Source organism: Vombatus ursinus, unplaced genomic scaffold, assembly GCF_900497805.2.
Source record: "Vombatus ursinus unplaced genomic scaffold, bare-nosed wombat genome assembly UNPS02014821.1, whole genome shotgun sequence".
In the NCBI taxonomy this organism is placed as follows: Eukaryota; Metazoa; Chordata; class Mammalia; order Diprotodontia; family Vombatidae; genus Vombatus; species Vombatus ursinus.
The window spans coordinates 4,197,922-4,222,293 of NW_020954599.1; the positions used below are offsets into that span (position 1 = coordinate 4,197,922).

General features: G+C 40.0%; 1 protein-coding gene across 1 annotated transcript in view; it reads left to right on the top strand.

Annotated features, from left to right (window-relative positions):
* UNC5C (unc-5 netrin receptor C) overlaps positions 1 to 24,372 on the top strand; it is a 391,452-nt gene that overhangs the window by 337,835 nt on the left and 29,245 nt on the right. Inside the window, exons 11-12 of the mRNA XM_027837574.1 lie at positions 10,183 to 10,351; positions 17,456 to 17,689. Coding sequence (XP_027693375.1) covers positions 10,183 to 10,351; positions 17,456 to 17,689 — 403 coding nt within the window. The remainder of the gene's footprint in view (positions 1 to 10,182; positions 10,352 to 17,455; positions 17,690 to 24,372) is intronic.

Consider the following 24,372-nt stretch of genomic DNA (forward strand, 5'->3'; position numbering starts at 1 on the left):
ATATTGAAAGTATTAATTTCATAACCAGAGATGGGCCAATTTGCATAAAGTGATAATTCTTCAACCTCAACTCAGTGGCTTTGTACTCCCACATGCCCTCCTCCCTTCCCTCTTCCCTAACCACACGGCTCCCCATGGGCAGTTTGGTACACACTCCAAGAAACCTTCTAGATTTTCTCCTTTGACCAGACACAGCCTTCAAGTGGTCACCCATGAGTTGTTTAGCTAAGTGGTTGTGAGGAGCCATGTGCTGTGTGTACAGAGCAGAACCAAAATCATGGAATAAATAGTAAGGTTTTGGAGCCGTCAAGTGTGACTAGCATGGGGAAAGGCCTGCCGAGTTCATCTATCTCAGCTTGGCTCCCTGAACTCTACAGGGAAGGGAAATGAGGTCCAGTTATCCCTTCCACATCAAGACTTTCCCCACTGTGGTTTCAATAGATCTTGGATCAGCATAAGAAATGAAATGGGAATTTTGAGGGAGTCTTCTCACCCCAAAATGAGTACTCTTTGTACTGCTTTTTTCTACTACTGCACAGGCTGTACGCCCCAAATTCGCTGCTCATCCATTTCATCACCCTGACTCTCTCTACTTATATAGAGTTTGCATGACCCCTCTGTCATACCAGGTATCCAACTTAAGCAAACCTGGAGGGAGGGAGGAACCATTTCTGAGCTTATTAAATGGATAGAAATTTGAATAGGAGTTGTATGGAAGTAATCTGAAAAAAAAAAAAGGTAAATTAAATTAAAGCTCTCCTCTCCTCCCCTCAGTGTTTCTACCCAAGAGAAGGAGAGACCACAGACCCCTTTGGCAAAATATTACTAAATAAGTATAGACTATTTTGTGCTAATGAGCCATCTAAAAATAAAAGGAAGCCCTGAACAAGAATTATTCCTTTGTTTCTTTGGGACCAGACAATCTTCATATATCTTTGTTCTTATACATTTTTACTGCCTTGTTGGTACTAATCAATCAAGGAAGCATTCATTAAGCCCCAAATAACTCCTCTCTCATATTTTTACTTTTATTTACCTATTGTTGTAACTAGAGGGTAGCAAATTGTCTTCAAGTGGACAGGAGGCCATGAGAGCTGCTTAAGGAATTAGAAGAATTGGACAATAAATTGTTGGCCTAGCCAACCATAAAGTCCATGTGGGCTGACCCAGGGGAGAAGCAGGTACCATTATAGGTTTAAAGGGCAAAATGAATCCAACCATCTCATCATCCATTAACACTACCCATTCTTTGGAATTTTTCCCACCATATTCCCCTTCTGCCATTGAAACCTATCTGATCTGTATGTTGTTTCTTAGGATTCAAACTGTTGCCTATACAGTTGACAAACTAACAATAAACATTTTAGGGCCCTACTGTGTTTTTAAAATTGGGCAAATAGATGCCATGTCAATATCTATTAAAAGAACCATGTATGTATACCTTCTAGTAAAACTAAATCACCTACATAAAACTTTATAAAGCACTTGATTCACAATAGTTCTGAAGGGGAGGTAGAAAAATGTTTTTTATCACCACAGCATTTAGCACATAATAAATGTTTAATAAATGATTTTTACTCATTCATTCACCACTCATTCATTTTAAAGATTAGGAAACTGAGGCTATAACAACTTAAGTGAATTACCCAGGATCACATGGCTAGTATTAGAGCTAGGATTCAAACTCAGTTCTTCCAAGTCCAACGCCAGTATTCTTTCCATAACTCCGTATTTCCTCTCTGACATGATGCTTTCTGGGCCTTGGCCTTGTCCACATATAAGCACTAAGAAGATGTCCACTTATTTCACCTAAAAGTAGAGTCACCTCCATTGGTAAGGTGCTGCACTGAATTCTAGGGATACAAAGAAAGACAAAATACAGTGTCTGCCCTCAAAGAGCTTACAGTCTAATGAGGGAGACAACATGCAAACAACTATTTATAGACAAGGTATATGCAGGCTAATTTGGGAACAGTCTCAGAGGGACTGGGAAAGGTTTCTTGCAGAAGGCAGAGAGCAGAAGATCATACTTGAAGAAAGCCAGGGAAGGAAGGAAGCAGAGAGAAATGAGGAGAGCATTCTAGGCATGGGGGACAGCCAATGAAAGCAATGATTTGGGACATGGAGTGTCACATGGGAAAAACAGCAAAAAGGCCAACATCACTAGATTCCTGAGTTTGTGGAGAAGAGTAAAATGTACAAAGACAAGAAAGGTAGTGAGGGACCAGGTTATGAAGGGCTTTAAAAGCCAGAGGATTTTATCTTTGATCCTGGAAATAACTGAAGTTCAGTTTGTAGGGTGTGTATATTTGTAATGTTAATGTACAAATTGTGTATGTATGTGTGTGTGTAATCAGACCTACACTTTAGGAACAACACTCTGACAGCTAAGTAGAAGATGGATTGGATGGGGAAAGATTTGAGGCAAGGAGATCAATCAGCAGGTTATTGCAATAGCCCAGGAATGAAGTGATAAAAGCTTGTACCAGGGTGGCAGCTGGGTCAGAGGAGAGAGGTAATATATGGGAAAGGTGCTTAAAGGGTAGAAACTACAGGATATTGGCAGTGAGTGAGAGTGAGGAGTCGAGAATGACACCTAGCTTGTAAGCCGGAGAGGTGAGAAGGATGGGGAGGATAGGGATGTTTGGGGGTGGGTAATGAGTTCATATTTGAATATGTTGATTTCAAGATGTCTAAAGGGCATTCAGTTGGAAATGTCTGAAAGGTAGTTGGAGATGTTGGACTGAATGTCAGGAGGGAGTTTAAGGCTGATCAAATAAATCTGAGAGTCATCAGTATAGAGATGATCATTGAAATCATGGAAATTGATGAGATCAGCAAGTGAAATAGAGAGGAAGAACAGAAGGGGGCTTAGCACCAAGACTTTGGAAACATCTATGAATGATGGGCACAACTTGGATGAGGATCATGAAGATCCAACAAAAGAGAGAAGGAGAGGTAAGACAGGTAAGAGGAGAACCAGCAGAGAGCAGCATCCCAAAAACCTAGAAAAGAGAGAATACAAAGGAAAATAGAGTAATCTGCATTGTCAAAGAGAGATCAAGGTAAGGGATGAGAAAAGTAGGGTCATTGAATTTGGCAATTAAGGGAGCATTCGTATCTTTGGAGAGGGAAGTCTTGATTGAATGATGAAGTCCAAAGTCATACTGTAGAGAGTTAAGAAGAGATTGAGGAGAAAGGAATTGGGGGGCATCTATTCTAAATAGTCTTCCATAGGAGTTTCACCACAAAATAAAGGAGTGATGTGGGATGACAGCTAGTAGCAATGGACAGATCTTGATTTCCAGTAGGGAAGCAGCCAGGACACAGGGAGCGATCGAAGATGAGTGAGACTAGGAATGATAAAGGGGGCAATCTGCTAGAGAAGACAGAATGGGAATGGCATCACTTGTGCATGCCAACAGGTTCACCTTGGTAGGAAGAAAGGCCACTGCTTCACTCGAAATGAGGGTGAGGCAAGAGATCATGGCAGAAGGCATCTCAGTGATGTGAAATGAGAAATAAGGGAGAAAAAAGAGCTCTCTAAGAATGCTTTCAATTTTTCAATGACACATGAGGCAAAGTTTTCTGGAGAGGAGGTGTTGAGGCACAGCTTGAGAGATTTGAAAAAGGATGAAAGGATTTGGTGAAGCATCTGTGGTGAGGTGGATAGGGAATCAATTAGGAACTGGAAAAGCATACCTTGCATAGTGAGGCCCCTGTTCAGATTATGTAATAAAACTCATAGTAGACTTAGTCAGCATAGTTTTGTGATTTTCTTTTTTCAGCAGCATATGAATGAAAGCAGTGAAGTCATAGTGTGAATCATCCAAGGCTTGAGTTTGACAAGACAAGAACTTTGATAGGATAAAGGGACAAAGGACTCAACAAAAGCCGACTGTATAGAGCTGAGCTAGTTCACCCAGGGGTCAGGACAGAGAAGGTGAGAGAGTACATAACCAGTGTAAGGATGTTGGGAAAGTAGTGATGATGAAGAACAGGCTTTGGAGTTGGAAGGAAGAGGGAGAGGTGGAATTATGAAAGATTATGATCAAATAAAGGAATTTCAGAGTTCATCAACATGCACGTGGAACACTTGTGGATGGTGGCCAGATCAAGGCTCTGACTATTGGTTTGGGGAAGCTTAGGAGAAGATAAGTTGAAGATTTAGGGAGATAGGGAGTTTGAAGGAATCAATTTCTATGTTCAAGTCCCCTAGTATGAAGGCAGGAATTGGGGAAGAGAGAAAAGACTGATTCAGGAACTGAACTGAACACAATTGCTGGCTATGAGGATCTTCTAAAACACACACACACACAAACCTTTGCCTTTAACATATTGACCACACTTCGACCTTACGCTTTGAAATCAGACATCAGATTGAATGACATAATATATAATCACATGGCCTCATTTGAATGTGTGGATGTTTTTGAGATGGCCAAGCATTTTTTGAAAGAGATTTTTGACTTTTAAAACCAAGCAAAAGGCTCCAAAATATACTCATTGCAGTGTTTCATGTAACAAATCACTTTAGCTAGTCTCTGTCCTATTTTGCTCCCAAAAGAAATGGGCCAAAGAGTCCCAGCTTCAGAAGGGTTCAGAGTGATCTGATTTATTAATGATTATAAAGCACTTTGAGATCTCCAGATGGAAGATGCTGCAGACATTCTGAGACATGGTATGTAATTATCATTCGTCTTCTGAATGAAAAAAGGCGATCTGTTTAGCTGCATTGAACAGTGTTATCTGCAGCTTGATTGACAAACATAGAAACAGGTAATGACCATATACTATAAGTTTTCTCTCCCTTTCTCCTCCTTGACAAAGCCTTCATTTTTAGTTTTGTTCTGCAGTTGCAGAAAACCTCTCTCTCTCTCTCTCTCTCTTTCTCTCTCTCTCTCTCTTTCTCTTTTGTCTTTTCAAATATAGATAGCAGTATTTCTAGTTTGTATGACACAGAGCGTTTTATCCCCAGGTGGTGTTTTTTTCTCTCATACACAAACAGTAGCTTGCCTAAGGAAATAATAGCTTTTTTCTGAAACATTATTTCTGCCCTAAATTTGAACAACATAAAATGCACTAAAAGGCTTCTGTTTACTCACATGAAATGTTCTTTTTTTTCCTCTTCAGTGTAAAACAAGGGGCAGTGTCTGCTAGAGCTCACAGATCTTGTGTCAGGAGAAGTAAAGAATAGCCAAGTCCAAGGTTACTTTTTCTCTCTTGTCTGGTGTCAGGGTTAGACTCAAGGTTCATCTATTCCTTGAGGTCTCAGCTAAGGCATGGAGGATTGGCTCAAAGAGAAACAGTTATCTTCATTTCTAGAGGCAGGATTTGATCCTGAGAAACATTTAGTACTGAGAGGACTTCATTGGCCCCTTGAGTTATATGTCTCAGTAGACAAAAGAGCAAATCTTAGAATGTAACTGTATTTCCTTTGTGGAAGCTGGAAGATGTGGGCTCACATGGAGAGCCCTCTAATGGGCCTCTTTCCTCGGCACTTGTTCAGATGGGGGCAAAGATAAGAGAAAAGAGGAATCCTTCCAATCCTTTGGATTGGAAAATAAGGAATTGTTGGATACTCCATATTAATAACAATTTGTATGTCTATATCACTTATCTCACAACAGCCCTAGGAGATAGATGATATGCTTTGTTATGATTAAATCCATTTCATACATGGGGAAACCAAAGCTCTAAGAGGTTAGATAATTACTCAATACTACTTGACTTAAGAAAGAATTTGAACCAGGGTCCATTAGACTAGAAATTCCCGGAGAGCAGTGACTGGTTTTTGCCTTTCTTTTTGTCCTTGGCATTTAGCACAGTGCCTGTCTGGCACATCGTAAGTAATTAATAAATGTATGTCGGTAACTTACCTTGATTCCAAACCCAGTCCTCTATTCACTGCCACACGTTCCAGAAAAAATGAACATTGTTAGAAGTTTATCTCTCGACAGACACAAATCCCTAGAAACAGAGATGTCATAGGAATGACATTGTACCTAGAGACTAGAGACCTCATAATTATACTGGAAAGAATTAATGTAAGAATGAATGGTAAGGTCCACGTTCTACATAGAGTGCATCGGCAAGCTAGTTGACAGGACCTAGAGCCTAGAGGATGTGGGAGGACATTAAGAAGCAGTGGCAGGGTGAATGATAAGTTCTAGATCCTCCTCATCAGAAGAATTAGAGTTAGCGTCACTCAGTTCTTCCAAGTGGTTTGAGCGGCCAGATGGGGCCGTGTGGCTTGAAGTTAAGAGAAAGGAAAGGGAGAGGAGAGGGGACGGACATCCTCAGCGCTGGATTTTCTTACCATCCCACTGCCTTATAGGTGTCTGTACTGTCCAAGGTTGGGAGAGGGTACAAGGAGGAGACACAGGGAAAGGGATCCCTCATTTACAGAAAATGAAAAATGTGCGATAAATGTCTCTGATCAATATTCTCCTTCTGTCACTCATCTGACACTCTTATTGTCCAGTTGTTTCAGTCATGTCCAACTCTTCATGACCTCATTTGGAGTTTTCTTGGCAAAGATATTAGAGTGGTTGTCCATTTCCTTCTCCAGCCATTTTACAGATGAGGAACTGAGGCAAGCAGGATTAAGTAACTTGCCCAGGGTCACACGGCTAGTAAGTGTCTGAGGCCAGATTTAAACTCAGGAAGATGAGTCTTCCTGACTCTAGGGCTGACACTCTATCCATTGAACCATCTAGCTGCTCATTTGACACTTTAGAAGGGGAAAGATAACCATTCATCCATAATTGTTCCAGGAAAGTAGATAACTACCCCAAAATATAAATTTTCCCTATAGGATATTGAATGAACCTAAACCCATATTTATAGTGATTCTCTTACAAGATAACTCATTTCTATTCATCACTGAAGGATCTTAAAAGAGGACATGAACACAAAAATTACTTTGGTATGTGACAGTGAGGCAGTATGTTACAGAGAAACCTGGTCTGTGAGTCAAAAGACCTGGGCTCTATTCCCCTTCCTATCACTAATTAGCTGTTGCATTCTCAGAGGAGATGGGACAACTTAATTAAATGTGGCACAGTGAATATTGTTAAGATGACCCTTATCATTACAAAATGTTTTATAAGACACATTACTAAATTGTAGATGAGCCAAAGTGAGCTTTGTCATTTTTAACACAATGATGGCAAAGATTCCCTGGTGTTTGCTCTATAAAGATAGCACTCACGTTTTTCCAGCTCTTTCTTCCTTTTGTGAATACAATTCTCAAGATGAATAGCACTAAAAATGCTTTTATGCCTTGTTTCTTGGAGCAGGAAAAAAAATAGGATTGAAATTTTGCCCTTGGCCTTTTTCATATTTAAAATTTTTTCAACTGATAACAATTCTATACTTAGCAAATGCATCTAAAACCAACAGGTCATATTAGAAGCACTTTCTTTGCCCCATAATTCTATCAGAGGGTTTATACTGCACTGGAGCTAGACCTCAGAGTTACTGTACCCTAAAGATAGCACTCTTTCTTTTTGCTTTCACTTGTAGCCTGAGGTGGAAAACCCTAAACATCAGGAAAAGGGGGTGAGGATGATAACAATTCTCGTGAAAAGGCACTTAGGACATTGGCCACAATGTTAAGAGATAAGACTATAACTTGGCTGTTAAAAAGATGATAGAATCTCCTTTTCCCACTCTTGATACCTACTAGCTGTATGAGCTTGGGCTTAATCTCAGTGGGCCTCAGTTTCCCTCATCTGAGACTGAATAAAGTGCATAAAATACTTTGCAAAATTTTGTCATGCAAATATAAGTAGTAATGATTACAAATGTTATTATTGTCAGCAAAATGGAGAGGATAGTACTAGATACCATTGCCATAGTGGGGAAGAGCCTAGATGTGACTGGAGTCAGGACTTGGGTTTGAATCCTGGTTGTACCCCTTGCCTGGGTGACCTTGGGCATGTCACCTCCCTTCTGTGGGCTTCTGTTTCTTCACTAATAAAATGAGGGGGTGAAGAGTAGATTAATTAATCAGTCAATAAGCATTTGTTAAACACTAAAAAAAATTTAAAAGATAATAGATTTTCAAACTTCATCAATCAGAACACGTGTAAAGTACTAGGTTCAGCTCTGGACACTATATTATAAGAGAGAAGCTGACCACGTACAGCAGAGGGCAACTGGGATGGTGAAGCTTTGGGAACAATGACATGGCCATTATCTTCAGAATTTGAAGGACTAGTCCATGAATGAGGATTTTATTTTTTTCTATGTTGCCCCATAAGATAGAGCGAGGAATTATGGGTTGAAGTGACAGGGAGGCCGAGTTGGGCTCCACAAAAAGAGCCTTCCTAACAAGTAGGAAGTTCAGGAATGAATCAGGCTACCTCTTGAGGTAGTGAGACCCCCAGTCCCAGACGTCTGTGAGAAAAGGCCAAAACCTGACAAGAATTTTATAGGGAAACCTGTCCATTGAGCGGGAAGTTGTATTAGATGATGTCTGAGATTCCTTCCAAGTCTAAACTGTTAGGATTCTAGAATTCTAAGCTTTCCTAAACAACAAGAAGTTGGTGGACTTGGAATCAGGAAAAGCCTTGAATTTTAATCCTGGCTGCCCTTGGAGCCAGGAAGATTTAGGCCTCAAGGCCTCATCTCACACATCCTCTTGTGTGACCCTGAACTTAACCTCTCAGGGCTCCAGGCATCTCCCTAAGAATATGATGTAGAGAGAAGGTGTCAGGCTGCGTTCAGAAGTGGAGTTCTCACTGGAAGCTGCCTACATCAGTGAAATCATAGATCTAAGCCCCAGACCAATCAGTCTCCTACTAATTAAATGTATGACCTTAGACAGGTCACTTATCCTCTCTGGCACTCTATTCCCTCATCTCAGCATGGCATAGTAGATAGAGAGGTAACCTCTGGGGTAGAAAGAACTAGGTTGAATTTCAGTCTGTGACCCTGGGCAATTCATTCAGTGCCCAGGAAATTTGTTGGCTGCTAACTGAATATGAGATATGGACAGGTACAATCCCTGTCAAGAATCCACAGCAATCCATTCATGGGGAGATCGGAAAGATTTAATGTGCTTATCCCAGGAAAATTGCTTAGGAGCTGGGAAGAATTTTGGAATGATAGTCATATGAGGTTGTCATTATGGCCTATATTTTGGAAGCAGATAAAGTCAAGTCATGAATATGTACATAAAAGATACCAGGGACAAGTGAGGGGTTATCACCAACAAGGTTGTGTTCAAACTGTAGTCTGTTCAGTGTTCCTTCATATTCCATCTTGCCTAATGGAGAGCTTGGATCTCTGTCTCTAGAGCTTTACTTTGGACAAGGGGGGTTAAAAAGGTCCTGAGAAACATATACTTCCCATAAAGAACCAGCACTTTGTCAAAAATACATCTTTTCATAGAGACTTTCAACCTCATCATATAGGTAGGCAGGTGGTACAGTGGTTTAGAGCTCTGGGCCTAGAGGCAAGAAGACCTGAGTTTAGATTGGCTTCAGCTACTTACTAGATGTGTGACCTCTGTCTGCCTCAGTTTCTTCCACTGTTAGAAAGGGGTAATAAACGCTGTACCTCACAAGACTGTTTTAAGAATCAAATGAGATATTTGTAAAGCACTTAGCGCAGGGCTTGGAGCATAGTAGACACTACATAAATGCTATTATTATTATCATTAATCACAAATCATCAGAACTGGAAAAGGTCAACCATTCCAACCTCCTCACTTAACATATAAGGACGTCTGTGCCCCAAGAAGATAAGTGACTACTAGCCCAATGTCCCTTAGTTGCAGAAGTGGACCTTGGCCCTGCCTCTCCTATGTCTCAGAGTAGTACTATTTTCACTTTCTCTCATTAAACTGTGAGTTCCTTGAGAGCAGGAACTGGTAGAGTTTTGTTGCTGTTTATTTTGTTTTGTTTTTCTTTTTTGTTTCATCTTTTGCCTTTCTTTCTGTCCTAAATGCTTAGCACAATGCCTGGCACATAGTAGAAGCCTAATCAATGCTAGCTGACTATCTTACCCATAGTTGGTTCAAATTGATGCAAACTGGGACAGGGTAGGATTTTCACCAAAAGGGAAAAAAAAGGAAAAGCTTGAATTGTGTTGTTGCACATGCAAGAGTGCCAAGAAAAGATGTCTTCTTTTTGCATTTCCTTCCTTTTATGCATATTTCTTCTGTCCCACCAGGCCCCCAGTAGAAGACAGTCAGACTCTTTTGACCCCAGTGGTGAGTTGTGGGCCGCCTGGAGCCCTGCTGACTCGACCTGTTATTCTTAGCATGCATCACTGTGCAGAGCCTGAAACGGAGGACTGGAAGATCCAGCTGAAAACTCAGACCCCACAGGGACACTGGGAGGTGAGTTCTGACTGACCCCTGAGAGCTTCTCCGTATGCACAGAAGAATAAAGTTCTCAGGGAGCGCCTGGGGAAAGGCCAAAAAGGGAAGATTTACTTGAAAGAAAAATTTTGTTCTGAAATGACATGTTACTTATGCCTCGCCCCAGTCTGAATGGACAGGGTATTGCATCATTGGCCTATCCTGTCCATCCTTTTTGACATTAGGCCTGGGGCCCTGGGAGGTAAATTGCCTTCTTAGCATTTTTCAATAGGAAGGATGATGAGTGATACCTTTGCTAGTGGTCTCACAAAGTTGTCATTTTTTATTCTACTTGGTGAGGGTAATGCAACTCTCTTTGAGGTCAGGCATTAGCTGAGTCACAGGCCGAGAGATTATGGAGATCTAAGACTCATTCCCTCTGGCCTGAATATCACATGACACAAAGTTATCCTTGCATTACTTATGATGCATTTATATATGAATAGAAGAAAGAAATTACAGGAGAAAAATAATGCAAAAACTTGGAACACTTTGAAAGTATCAATCCTGAAATCCATTTTCAAAAGAGAGGGATAGCTTATGGTGCCATACTGAGAAGGGGAAACTGAAAACAGAAATGGATGTAACAGAGAATCCCTGGTACCCAAATTTTCTTGAGTGACTTTTAACATGCTAAGTTTTGAGCTTTATTCTAAATATTTAAGGAAGAAAGGAGAAGGAAAGGAAGAGACAAGCCTACAAGTAAATGCCTATTATGTGCCAGGTTCCATGCTAAGTGCTTTTCGAATATCTCACATGATCTCCACTTAATTTATACCAGAAACATTCTTTTAGATTAATAATGGAAATTTTTTACATTTTAATAGTAGTTTTAATAACATAGAGGATAAGAATTAGATTTCCTTGGTATAGGTGAGGAAATTCTCTCCACCAATGTAGGGCAGCACCTTATGCAATTTATATTCCTAAAGAGTTGGCCAGAGCACTAGGATTTACTTGTCCAGAGTCACACAGCCAGTGTGTGTCAGAAGCAGGACCTGAATCCAGGTCTTTTGGGTTTCAAATCTGGCTCTCTCTTCACTAAGTCAGAGGAACCAAACATACACAACCCGAATCACATTAAAATGTGATCGGGAAATATTTAACAAAATAAATTTTAAAAAATAGAAAATAGACGATTATAATAGGTGATTTTCAGAGTCAGGATATGTCCCCCAGGGATTCTTATAAAGGTTTAGTGGCCCCTATTTCTATTGGAGTTTGACACCTCGGCTATAGAGCAGAGCGGACGTCTACTGAATATTGCAGGTAAATCCCCTCTTCATTCTTAGAAACGTGGCCTCTCTAAACCCACAGCACAAGAACACAGCTTGGCTTGGTGGGTTGGTTGGTTTTCTGTTTGCTTGTTTGTTTTTACTTACATCACACTGCTGCATCGTACTGAATTTACACGCAGCTAGAACCCCCAGATCTTTTTCAAACAAATTGCTGCCTTCCCCTCCAGTACTTCTGAAACTGACTTTTGGTACCCCAGAGCAAGATTTAACATTTATCTCTATTGAATTTGATCTTGCTAGATTCAGTCTCGTGGTCTAACCTGATAAGATCTTTTGGATCCTGACGTTCTCCTCCAGCATTTTAACTATCCCCTACGGCTTTGTGCCATCAGAACATACAAGCCACCTGTCCCCTTGTCCGAGTCATTACTAAAAACTAAATAAGTAGCAAAACCAAAAACAGCTCAGGCCAAGCACATGCGAAGTGAACGTAAGCCCCGGCTGTCCAGGATACTTCACCAGCAGCCTCCTTACGAACCATCAACAACTATTCCAGAGTCTTCCCATTCAACCAGCTGCAAATACATCTTTCTATTATTGTGCAGTTCGAATTTCTGCAAGAATAGCATGAGATAGGGGCAGCTAGGTGGCACAGTGGAGAGAGCACTGGCCCTGGAGTCAGGAGGACCTGAGTTCAAATCGGATCTCAAACCAGGCATTTGACACTTACCAGCTGTGTGACATTGGGCAAGTCACTTAACCCCAATTGCCTTAAAAAAAAAGAATAATATAAGGTATTATCAAACACTTTGCAAAGTCCTATATAAGCTATATCTATACCCTATTAAAAAAGGAAAGGTTAGTCAGTCCTGACCTGTTTTTCTCATTTTCTAGATTTTCACTAACCATTTCTTTAAAGATCTCATCTAGAATTTTCCACAGAATTGAAGTCAAGCATCCTGGCCTACTGTTTGTGAACTATTTTTCCCCCTTTTTCTGATAAACAGGAAAACACCTGACCTCTACCAGTATCTCTTCCGTTGTCCTTAAGCTTTTAAATATCGCTAACAGTGGCTCAAGTAATCACTCTCCCCAGTTCTTTTAGAAATATGTGTGTATATATATATGCATGTGCATGTATATGTATATACATATGTGTGTATATATCTATTTTTTTCTTTTGCAAATCTAAGGTGGTTCATGAGTTCCTTTTGCATCCACCATGGACTCTTGAGACAAATACTCTTTTTCCTCCCCATCAGAATTATTTCCCTTTTTATCTTCAGAATTTCATTCTTGAGACTTCCCCATCCCTCCTGGCCTGACTTCCCCTGTAGAGTTTTGGTCCACAGGACCCTATTTTTCCATCCTTGGTACCCTTTGAAATTTACTCTCTCAAATCTAGGCTGCATGTCTCCTTTTTCTTGTCTCTCACAAACTCTAAAAATAAGTGGTAGTTTTCCCTTAAAAGTTTCCATCATAGTTCTCTCTATTATTGAGGATCAAATACAGGACAGAATTTCCTTTTATTGGTTCTTCCACCCTTTGAAGGTTGAAATTACCATTAAAATAAGTCAAGAAGTGATTAGCCACTCTGCTATTGCAATGAGAAAGTGCTGCAGCAGATATCTGGATAATTGAAGTCTCCCATCTCTACTGTATAATGTATCTGTCCCCGATGTGTGATCTTATCAGGTCCTCTTAATTTAATTATCATCTTTATGCAAATGACTACTAGTTCTATATAATCAGCCCTAGTGTCTCTCCTGGGCTCCAATTGTGTCCAATTACCAATTGGACATTACAAATAGACGTCCCATGGGCATCTCAAACTCAGCATGCCCACAAGAGTCCTCTTCTTTTACCCAAATCTCAAGTCCATTCTTGATTTCCCTTTTTCTATAGAGTATGCTACTATCATTCCAGACACCCAGCATCACAGCCTTGATCTTATCCTTGATTCTTCACTCTCCCTGACTTTAAATATACAATCAGTTGCCAAATATTATAATTTCTGCCACCAAAACATCTCTTGGATCCATCCCCTTGTCTTTGCTCCCATGGCCACTGCCCTAGTTCAGGCCCTAATAACCTCTCTCCTGGTCTATTGCAATAACCTCATAATTTGCCTCCCTGCCTAAAGTCCCAGTCAACTCTAATCCATCCTTCACACAGCTGCTAAAGTGATTTTTCTAAAGCACACGCCTGCCTGTGTAATTCCCCTCCTCCATAAAATCCAATTGTTCCCTCTTGTACTTCAGATCAAATATAAACTATGATTGGGTTTCACTGAGCCTCCTCAAGTCAAGGCAGTACAGCTTTTGAATGCACCCACATTCTAGGGTGGCTAGGAACACAGGCCAAGGAATCCAGCATGCCCAGGTGAACTTCGGGCTTCAGTCCACTCTTCCTGGGCTGGCCAAAGGGAATGAGAGCAAGAGAGTTGGAATGAGAAGCTACAGAAAAAGAGACTGAAGTCTTCACACTTTGCTTCCTGACTAGGTGACCTCTAGGCTTTATGTAGAATACATGTTCTCTCTAGTAGCATCCTGAGGTGTGACTCCTCTGCTTAAGTTCTTAAAATACTATCATTCCTTCCCAAACACCCTTTTGGCTAGGAGGAGACAGGAAGAATAGAAAGTTTATTCTTTCTCATCTCCTCTCCCTCCCTGGAGTCTTCAAATTCAGGCATTATTTAAAGAGTAAGGTCACCAGAAAGTCTTACTCTCACTCTTGCTTCCCAATATTTATGCTTGGATTAAATATGTACCTTTCTGTATGAACCATGCATTGATTTTTTTATGATGTTCAATAATTACTAAACGCCCACTCTGTCCAAGGTACTGTGCTAAATTTTGGAGATGCAAGGATAACTAAAATGCTCCCTAACCTCAAGGACATTGCATTCTACTAAGGAAATGCAGTATGTATAATTGCAGGATAATTTAAGGAGTGACAGAGCATTGTGTGTGAGAGGGTAAGGACAGAAGAATGAGTAAATACCTCATGGAAGAGATGCTAAGTGATCTGAACCTTGAAAAGAGATAGAAGCCTCAGTGGCAGAGATGAGGAAGAAGCAAAATCCAGCAATACAATCCACTTTCACTGTAGTCTAGGAAAAGTCATTGCTGAATGTTCTGAAGATAACACAGGTTGAGTGATCTGAGACAGCAGTGGCTAATTTGCATAAAACAGGGTGGTTGTGCATTTTATGGATATGATTGGCTTCTAATAAGGATTGGAGAGAATATACTTTGCTCTCTGGTACCACTTGTTGCTGAGAATAGAAAAGAAGGTAGAAGAGAAGATAAAAGACATTTCTCTGCAGTGTACCAATTTTTTCTGAGAGGTAGAAAACGAGAAAAATCTTGCTAAAAAGAGTAGAGCTTTTTTTTTTAAATCAATATTACAAGAAAAGTTACTGCTTTTTTCTGTGATAGTTTAACATTATTTCAGCTGAAGGTGTCACCTAAGCCTAAAGCCAGAAGTGATGGATACTACAGTTGCTGTTGAGGAGAAAGGCTAGATAAGCAATGGAACAGCATAGAGGTGAAGCATCTGAGCAGTTCAGCATATTGACTTATCCAGTGAGATGCTCTGTCTGGTGAGGTGTCAGTTTAATACAAGGTGGATCAGCTAAACTTAGCAATGGAGGCATGTGTTCACATGGAAGCTGTGCTTACCGAGGAACTTTTGTTTCTGAAACAGAAGAAAGATAACAAATTTTATAGTTTTAGAGTTGTGAGTTGATTTTGATAAATATATTCATTACATCTGTGGGGGGGACTACTAACTTGTGTTTCCATACTCCCTATGGACACCATGTGCATTTGTGGGAGAGTGGGTCCAGGTTTATAGATGGAATATAAATGGTATATAGTTGCTTTCCATTCTCAGTAAATGCTTTGGTTAATGTTGATTTGTATTGGTGGCCGATCTGTTAATGGAAAGTATATCAGTAAGAGCTGATGGACTATGGTATTAGTAGGAGTGATTATCCCCACACAAGAGTTACCCCTTAAGACCCCAAGAGTATTGATTATACAGCCACACTCCATCTGGGAGAACCCCAATATCACCAGGTAGAGGCATATTGAAAGGAAATGAGTCCTATAGAGAGAAAGAGTGAGTGTAGCCTGAATGAAAAAGATGGTGGGAGATGAAAATTAGTGTACATTATACTCCATATTGTGGGCTGGCTCATACAAGCCAGAGGTAGAAAACAAGGAAAAGCTTGTTTGACTGTGTTATAGAATAAATCTTTGGAATAAAGATGTACTATCGAATGCATTATAGAATAAAATGCAAGGGTCATTTAACTGTTGTGGGGGAAAAGAAAAAACGACAACAGCAATCATTACCTTCATAACTGAGCTCTGTGATACCGACTAAGAACTTTCCAATCCTTTTTAGAAATGTGTGCGATGTAAATTATAAATATCTAAATGAAGAAATAAATAAATAAACACACTCCTTTCTCTTTTGGAACAGCTCCCCAACAGATGGTTCTATTGCCATTAGCGTCTAACCCTTGCCAAAAGCCACACAAATGTTCATGGCCCAACCAGCAGATAGCCACCTGAGGTGGCTGTTTCTTCTGTGCCTCTCTCCAGTCATGGAGCCTGAACCTGTTTACTAATAAAAAAAAATTTTTAAAAACTGATGGATCCCAGTTCTTAGCCTCCAAGCCTCGTACAGATCATCTGCTATGCAGCTTAAGGCAGTTGAGATTAAAACAGAATTTGCAGAGCCTGGTCCTGCTCCCAGCTGCTTTTACAATATATCTCCTCCATTATTTTCCATTTTTCTCCAGGTAATTTGAAAGACCTTGCACCACGTGCAGAGTCTGAAGTGTCAGATGGGGAATTAATTGAGAGCCTTTATCCCTCTGAGCATATGGAAGGTGGTTTAAAAGCATGCAGTTTTGACATATACCATTTCCCCTACAGTCCTGTTGGCAGGATTATTTGGGAAGGGCAATATGGAGTTTTAGACACTCTGTGTGTGTGAGTGTGCGTGTGTGTGTGTGTGTTGGAGAAAAGGAAGTATTGGACAATATCTGCTGTTTTTCAAAATCCTAGCTCTTGCACAAATATATTCAACTCATAACAATGCCATATACTAATAGTACTTCTCATGAAGAAACAAGAAACTTTAAAAATGACTCAGGCTCTGGAAGACTGTTTCAAAAATCAATCATGGTGGAAATAATTAACCTATTATTTTGTCAGGTTTTTTGTTAATTTTATAAACGTGTGTATATGTGAAAATACATATACACATGTACAGGTATATATGTATGTATGTGTATGTGTATATATATGTATATACATACATATATTATATATGTATATATATACACACACGATGCTGTCTATGTACCATAGCCTGCATTGAGCTATTCTGATTGATTAGTGGGTGGTTAAGTAAGTGAAAACTCCCCTAACCCTCTATATCTAACTGGCCTCAGGCCATACTTTGTACTTCATCTGGCCATCCAGCTGGAAATCTGGGCCTACCTAGCTCAAATACTTTGTAATCTGTCTGGTAATGGGTGGGTGTCCCCCCCCCCCGAACCCGCACTAATAATCAGTTCCCTGGACACTACTCGTCTATATGTGTTTTCTCCCCTAAACTCCTTGGGCACCAGGACGGCATCATTTTATATCTGTCTTTCCAGTACAAAGAGGTCAGGTCCAGGTAAACAAAGTATATTGCAACTTTTCTCTGACTCCCATAGCCAAAGGAAAACTAGAATATGGACTTCCTAACTGCTCAGATCAGTACTACTCCATGAGTTTGCAGTATTTTCCTCAGCTGTGCCTGCTTTCTCATTCTCCCTCAGGATGTGGTAGTGGTTGGAGAAGAAAATTTCACCACCCCATGCTACATTCAGCTGGACCTAGAAGCTTGCCACATCCTCACAGAGACACTGAGCACATACGCCTTGGTTGGGCAGTCCACCACCAAAGCAGCAGCAAAGCGCCTAAAACTAGCCATCTTTGGGCCGCTGTCTTGTTCATCTTTGGAATACAGCATGCGAGTCTACTGTCTAGATGACACACAGGATGCGCTAAAGGTAAGTAACTAATCAAGTCAACAGTGATTTTTAGTGTGTTTGTTTTCCAATCCATTCTACTCTATTTAATTCAAAAATATTTGTTAAGCAGGTGCTGTGATAGATGTTGGAATATCAAGAAGGCTACTGCAAAACACTAAGATAAAATAGATGGGCATAAATAATGACTATATATTAGAGAAAGTAATTGTGCACTCATTAGAATGTAAACTCCTTGCCAATAGGAACTGTTTCATTTGTGTGCCTTTGTAACCCCAGCACCCACCCAGCACCAGTCCTGGTATATTGTGGGCATTTCAGGAATGCTGTAAGGAGAGAAACTATGAGAAACCTAAAGAGGGACAAATAGGGTCAGGGTGAGTCAGGGAAGGCTTCCCTTCCGAGTACGCACTTAGATTGTACCATGTAGTCAACAACTTTTTCTTTGTCTTATTCATTTGTAAGCTTTCTGCAACATTTAGCCCTCTGGACTTCCTCTTCCTGAATACCTTCTCCTCCCCTGGTTTCCATGAAACCACTCCCCTCCTGCTTCATCTTCTGTCTGAATATTCTTTACTAACTCGATGTTTATCTTCTATGCCCTAAATGAGGATGTCAATTCAGTTCAATTCAATTCAATAAACAAAGTGCTGTTCTCAGCCCTCTTTGCCTTACCTCTCATTTAGTCATATTATTTGCTCCCATGAATTCAGCCATGTCTTTATGCAGATGATACCCAGAACTCTATTTCCAGCTCTTGTCTCTTCCCTGAGATCTTCCGGTCCCCTATGTCTGGGCTGATGCTCGGGCACATTCTACCAGCATCTCAAACTCAGTGTGTCCAGAACTGAAGTCACCATCTTCTTACATGACAGTAATAACTGCTAGGAAGTGATCAGAATGTTTTACATTCGTAACTTCACTTTCTCCTAACGACATCTCTGGGAGTTAAATGTTACTGTTATTATCCCAATTCCACATAAGAGGAAGCTAATGGGTTAATTTACTTGCCTAGAGTGGTTATTTGCTCTTCATACCTTGAGGGACTCTTTGACTCTTCCATCATCTACCACCTTTTCCCCTAACATGTAATCAGTTGCTATATCCTGTTAATTTTATCTCTATAAAACCTTGTCATTCTCTCATTCTCTTCCTTCTCTGCCCACGTTGCTACCAGTCTAATTCAGACTCTCATCTCCTTTCATTTAGATTATGTTAACAACATCTTAACTAGTTTTCTGGCATCCTTTCTTCAAGTATCTCCTCTCTCCAGTACATCTTTCACATGGCTGCCAACATGATCATCCAAATGAAAAGGTCTAGCCATGTTACTCTCCTGCTCAAAAATCTTCCCTGGCTCCCTATTACTTATGAGATAAAATGTAAGTTCCTTAGCCTAACCTTTAAGATCCTCTACAGTCTGGTAACAACCTATCTTATTTCACATTGCTCTTATTCATCCAATTATATAAGCTATTCTCTGAGTTCAATATACTTCTGAATTTTCACAGGCCATCCCCCATGCCTGGAATCCACTCCTTCCTTTCCTCTGTTAAATGAAATGCTTGTCTTCCTTCATGGTTCAGCATGGTGTCATCTCTGTAAGGAAGCCTTCCCTGTTGCCCCCAGGTGAAAATGCTCATTGGCTTTCAAGGAAGAATGTCCAATTGCCTCATACAGGGGAAAAAAAAAAAAACAGGAGTTCAGAGAACTTGTGCCTTCCTCCGAGATCTAATTGGTAGTAAATGGAAAAACCTGGATTCAAATACAGAACTTTGATTCCAACTGCAATGCTCTTTCTTCTTCTCCTTCCTGAAATTTTCTTGGAGAGTTCTTTACTTGGGGATTTTCTTTGGCCCCTTCATTCATTCATTCATTCATCCATCCAATATACATTAAGCATCTACTCTGTATTGGTTATTGTACAAAACCAAAATATCCTTTTCCTTAAGTTCATTTCTCTTGGGGGAGTGATGTGTACAAAATGTACAGAGATAAGGAAAATCAAAATGTGTACAAAATTCTTTGGGAGGGTGGCACAAACAACTAGGTGGATCTGATTAGGCCTGGTAAGCAAGTGGCATCGGAGCTGAGCTTTGAAGAAAGTAAAGGTTTCTATCAAGTGAAAGTAGGACAGGAATGCATTCCAAGTATACACTTCATGCAAAGGAGATGGAATGTGTCATGTGCACACAAATAGTAGGTAGGCCAATGTGGCTGAAACATCAAGTCTGACAGGACTGATGCAATCAGCATAAGAAAGTAGGCTGGATCCGGATTGTGAAGGTATTTAAATGTCAAAAGTCAAATGTGTATTTTATACTGAAGATAATAGGGAGACATCAAAGATTCCAGACTCTGTTCTCCCTTGGCCACGTGGTGTTCTGTTCACCCCAGCTTAGTAGCCACTCCCATCTAGATCCTCCTTAGACCCCTCCTCCAGTCACCCCAAACTACTCGGCCACTCCTAGATCCCTCCGACAGTCTTTCTGTATATAAAGTACATCTGGCCTCCATTAAGGTGCTCAGAATCTTACAATCTAGCCACTGCTCAGATTCCTTAAGAGTCTGCCCAATGTGACGAATGTTCTAATAAACCTTGTCTTTGGCTGAAAACAAAACAAAACAAAACAAAACAAGGCAATGACGCAGCCACATTCCTACTTTAGGAATACCAATTTAGTAGCTCTATGGAGAAGGGGTGGGCAAGAGGAGAGACTGAATGCAAGAAGACAAATTAGAAGATTATTACAATGGTCTAGACAAGAAGTTATCTAGATGGAGCCTGAACTGGTTTTAGTGTGAGTAGAGAGAAAGGAATGGATATGGGAAGTGTCATAGAGATAAAATTAATAAGGTATGGCAACAGATTGGATATAGATGGATAACATGAGAACATGGAAAATGGTGTGAGTTCAGACATGAAGACCACAGTAATGAGAGTGCTCCAGTTTGTCTGGAGCAGACAGAGTATGAGTAGTCGAAGATAAGACTGAAAGATGGGTTAGGGCCAGGTTGGCAAAAAATAAGAAGTTTGAGTTTGTTGTAGTACCTATAGGAATGTGTATATGTAGCTAATCTGCAAGCTGTCTAAAAATTAAATGCTTAAAAAAGAGAAATACAGTCAATAACTATATGAAAAAATGCTCCAAATCACTAACAATAGCAATGCAAATTAAGGATAGCTGGGGTTTCCCTTTTCACCTATCAAATTTGACAAATCTAAAAAGTGATAGAAATGACCAATATTGGAAGGTTTATTCCCATAGGCAATTAGGCAGACTACGCTATTGCTGCTGGAGCTGTGAAATGGTTCAACCATTCCAGAGAGCAATTTGGAAATAGGTTACAAAAGTGACTAAATTGTTCATGCCCTTTGACCTAGCATTATCACTACTGAATACATACTCCCCTCAAGAATGTAAATGATGGAAAGTAAGGTTCCACACATACCAAAATATTCAGAGCAGCACATTTTTGTGGTGGCAAATACTTGAATCAAGATGGATCTTCATCAGTTGGGGAGTGGATGGAAAAAAATTACATTATATGAATGCTATGGAATATTATCTTGCCATAAGATAAGAGGAATTTAGAGAAATGTGGGAAAATGTATATCAACAAATGCAAAGTGAAGAAAGCAGGACCAAAGAAAAAGTATCCACAATGGTTACTCTAAGGTAAATGAAAACAACATCATAGGTACTTAAATGCACTTTGATTGATTGGCTGACTAGAATTCAGGTTATGTTTGGTATCTACTTGTGGTTTCAGAGAACTGATGTTGGAATATACTTCCCTCTGAGTAGAAAGATGAGGGACTGTAGGTACAGATTATTACATATTATTTTTGTGTCAGTTTCTTTAACTTTATTGCTTTTATTCTAAGGGGGGAAGGGAAGAGGAAGTAATGGAGTTATAACAAAAAAATTCAACTATATACATATATATATATGTATCTTAATTAGATGTTCCCCAAGAAGCATGAAAATCTCATGCACAGAGTGGTCAGAGTGCATGTATGTGTGCAGAGGAACTATAGTCTTTATGTCTAATTCTCCCAGCCGGTTCTATTTATGTTCCTTGAATTTCACAAAATACGTATAAGATAGTGGAAGAAATTGACATGATATGCTGATGATAGTAAATTTTTTTACATGTGTATCTCAGATGTGTCGTTCCCTTAAGTGAGATTGGCATAATTATGCGCTGTCTCTTTTTTTCTGTCTGTATCTCTGTCTCTGTCTCTCTCTCCCCCTCTTTCCTCTCTCCGTATATATGTATGTATATATACGTATACACATACATGTGTACATACACACACACATATGTGTGTGTTTCTCTTGGGTGCTTCTTATTTTAATTTGCTTTTTCATTTTCTTTATGGAAAATGTGGAGGAAAGGAGCAAAGTACCTGGCTCTTATTTTGCAGAATAAATGAATCTGCTCTGATCGTTCCTTCCAAAGTATTAGGCTGATTGTTTCTCCAGCATATTGGTTGCCGTATTTACCTATAGCCTAACAAGAATCTTGGTATTTTTTGCATTATTGTGGCCATAAGGAGCAAGGAAGTCTCATTTGTTATTCATGTATTTTTAATGCTAAGTGCCAGCTCCCCAGAGGCAGAGAATCTATAAATGTCTCTTTGGAAACCGTTGATCATGACGGAAACAGCTTGGGTTATTTTCACTGTTTCCTCTTATTTCTCTTTATTAAACCTGTTCATCTGCCTTTCTCAGTGCTGGCAATTTGCATTTATCTTCCACAAATTAAAATAAAATAATCAAAATTAGGTTTTAAAATATATCCTGGAGAGTCATAATGCCTTCTCATTGAACTATGTTGTGTGAACATTTAACATGTATAGGAAACATTTAAAATAGGAGCCATACTCCCTATCAATTTTGCAGCGAAGGTACTCTGCGTTATCATTTTCAGGGTCCACAGCTCCTAGAAAAATCCATCCTATTCTCCAGGCAGAGTTCGAAAACGTAACTAATGAGCCACACTGCCCATTTTTAGAAGTGTCATTTGTGCTAAGAGTATAAAAGAAGGAATTGCATCATTTCATTCAGAAACTATACCTACAACCTGTGAGCATGTATTCTCTGCGGCACATTGACCTTCTCTGGTGCCGACAAATTTCATTTTTTTCATTATCTCAAATGCTGCTCAGTAGAACATCTCCTAGGATGTGAAAGCTGATTACATTTGTTTTTGGAGGATTGGGAGTGCTTTCTGCATTTATCAGAAATTCAGAGATGCATTGGACGAAGAAGACGAGTGGAAGCTCCCTCTCTGAAGGTCATATTTATACATTTATTGGAAGCTGGTAAAGAAAAAAGGATTATTTTTTTTTTAGAACTGAGGGCATTAAGGATCATCATTATCATTTTTTCACATGGTGATTATATGGTCTGAAAGGCAACAAAAAATAATGAGAGACTTGAGCATCAGTCAGACTTGAACTACAGTGACATCTTCCTCATCTCCCCACTTCCCTCTTTAGGTCCAGAAAGCTTTTATGTTGTTTTTCTTTAGTCACATTAGCCAAAAGAGCAAAAAAAAAAAAAAGTCACCTGGAACTTCAAAGCTGCCTTCAGCAATTTTGGGAGTATTGATGTTGAATTAGAATGCCCACTGTGCCTGCCAGAGTACAAGGCAAGGCTGATGAGAGATAACTGCCTTCATTTAAACACCTTTCGGGGGAGTTTTGTTGGGGGAAGGAGTGTTTTAAGTGCCAGGGAGAACCCAGTTCAAGTTGACTTCAGCTGACATGATAAACATGCTGAGAATCGTGAGAATAGTGGAGATGTTCCTTTATTTAAATTAAGAGGTCATAACCGACTTAAGAGATTGGATTTGGTAGTACTGAACTCAAGCCTTTCCCTTTGCCCTCCTGCAGTGATTACAGGAGTGTCATTCATATCTTCACTCCATCTTTATTTTCTGAGACTCAAAGCCCAGCAGAAATAAATGAATAAGTAAATACTTGGCAAATTGGCAATGCGGTCTAACTCACACAAGAACCTTTTTATTTGGAGTTGAAGGGCACCTAGGGAGGAAGAAAATGCCTGTGTGGTGATGAGTCTTTTGCCCCACTATCCAAATAACATAATTTACAGCAGCCTTCTCCTTCACTACAGACAAGTTTATTTTAAACCCTAAGGTTCTAGGCCTCCGTGGGGCGATTTGCCGAAAGAAACTACCAGGGTGCCCAACAGATATTGTTCATTGAGTCTGTAAGAAATACACATGTGATATAAACAAAATACAAGGTGGTGAGCCAGTCTGGTTATATTTATTTACTGAGGGGAGGAGGGAATGGGGTGGAAGATAAATTGTTTTACTTGGATTAGCAGCAGTTCCATATGCCCAGATGCTGCTAGTATAATGGGCCTGTGTAGAACATGCAAATCACATGGTAAGAGGTGAGAGAAATGGAGCAATCAGAATGGAGAGATGAACCGGCGTTTACATTTGAGTGACTCTCATCTTCATGGAACCTATTCTGAAGCAGCCATGCACAGAATTTTAAAGGAAGGAAAGAGGTCGTGCTCAGCTCCACTCCATACCCCCCCTTCATTTCCAATGCCCTTTTACCTACCTATCCCTGGCTACTCAGCAGCATTAATGAGCTTTCCCAGCATAAAAACAGTCTCTCTCTCTCTCTCTCTCTCTCTCTCTCTCTCTCTCTCTCTCTC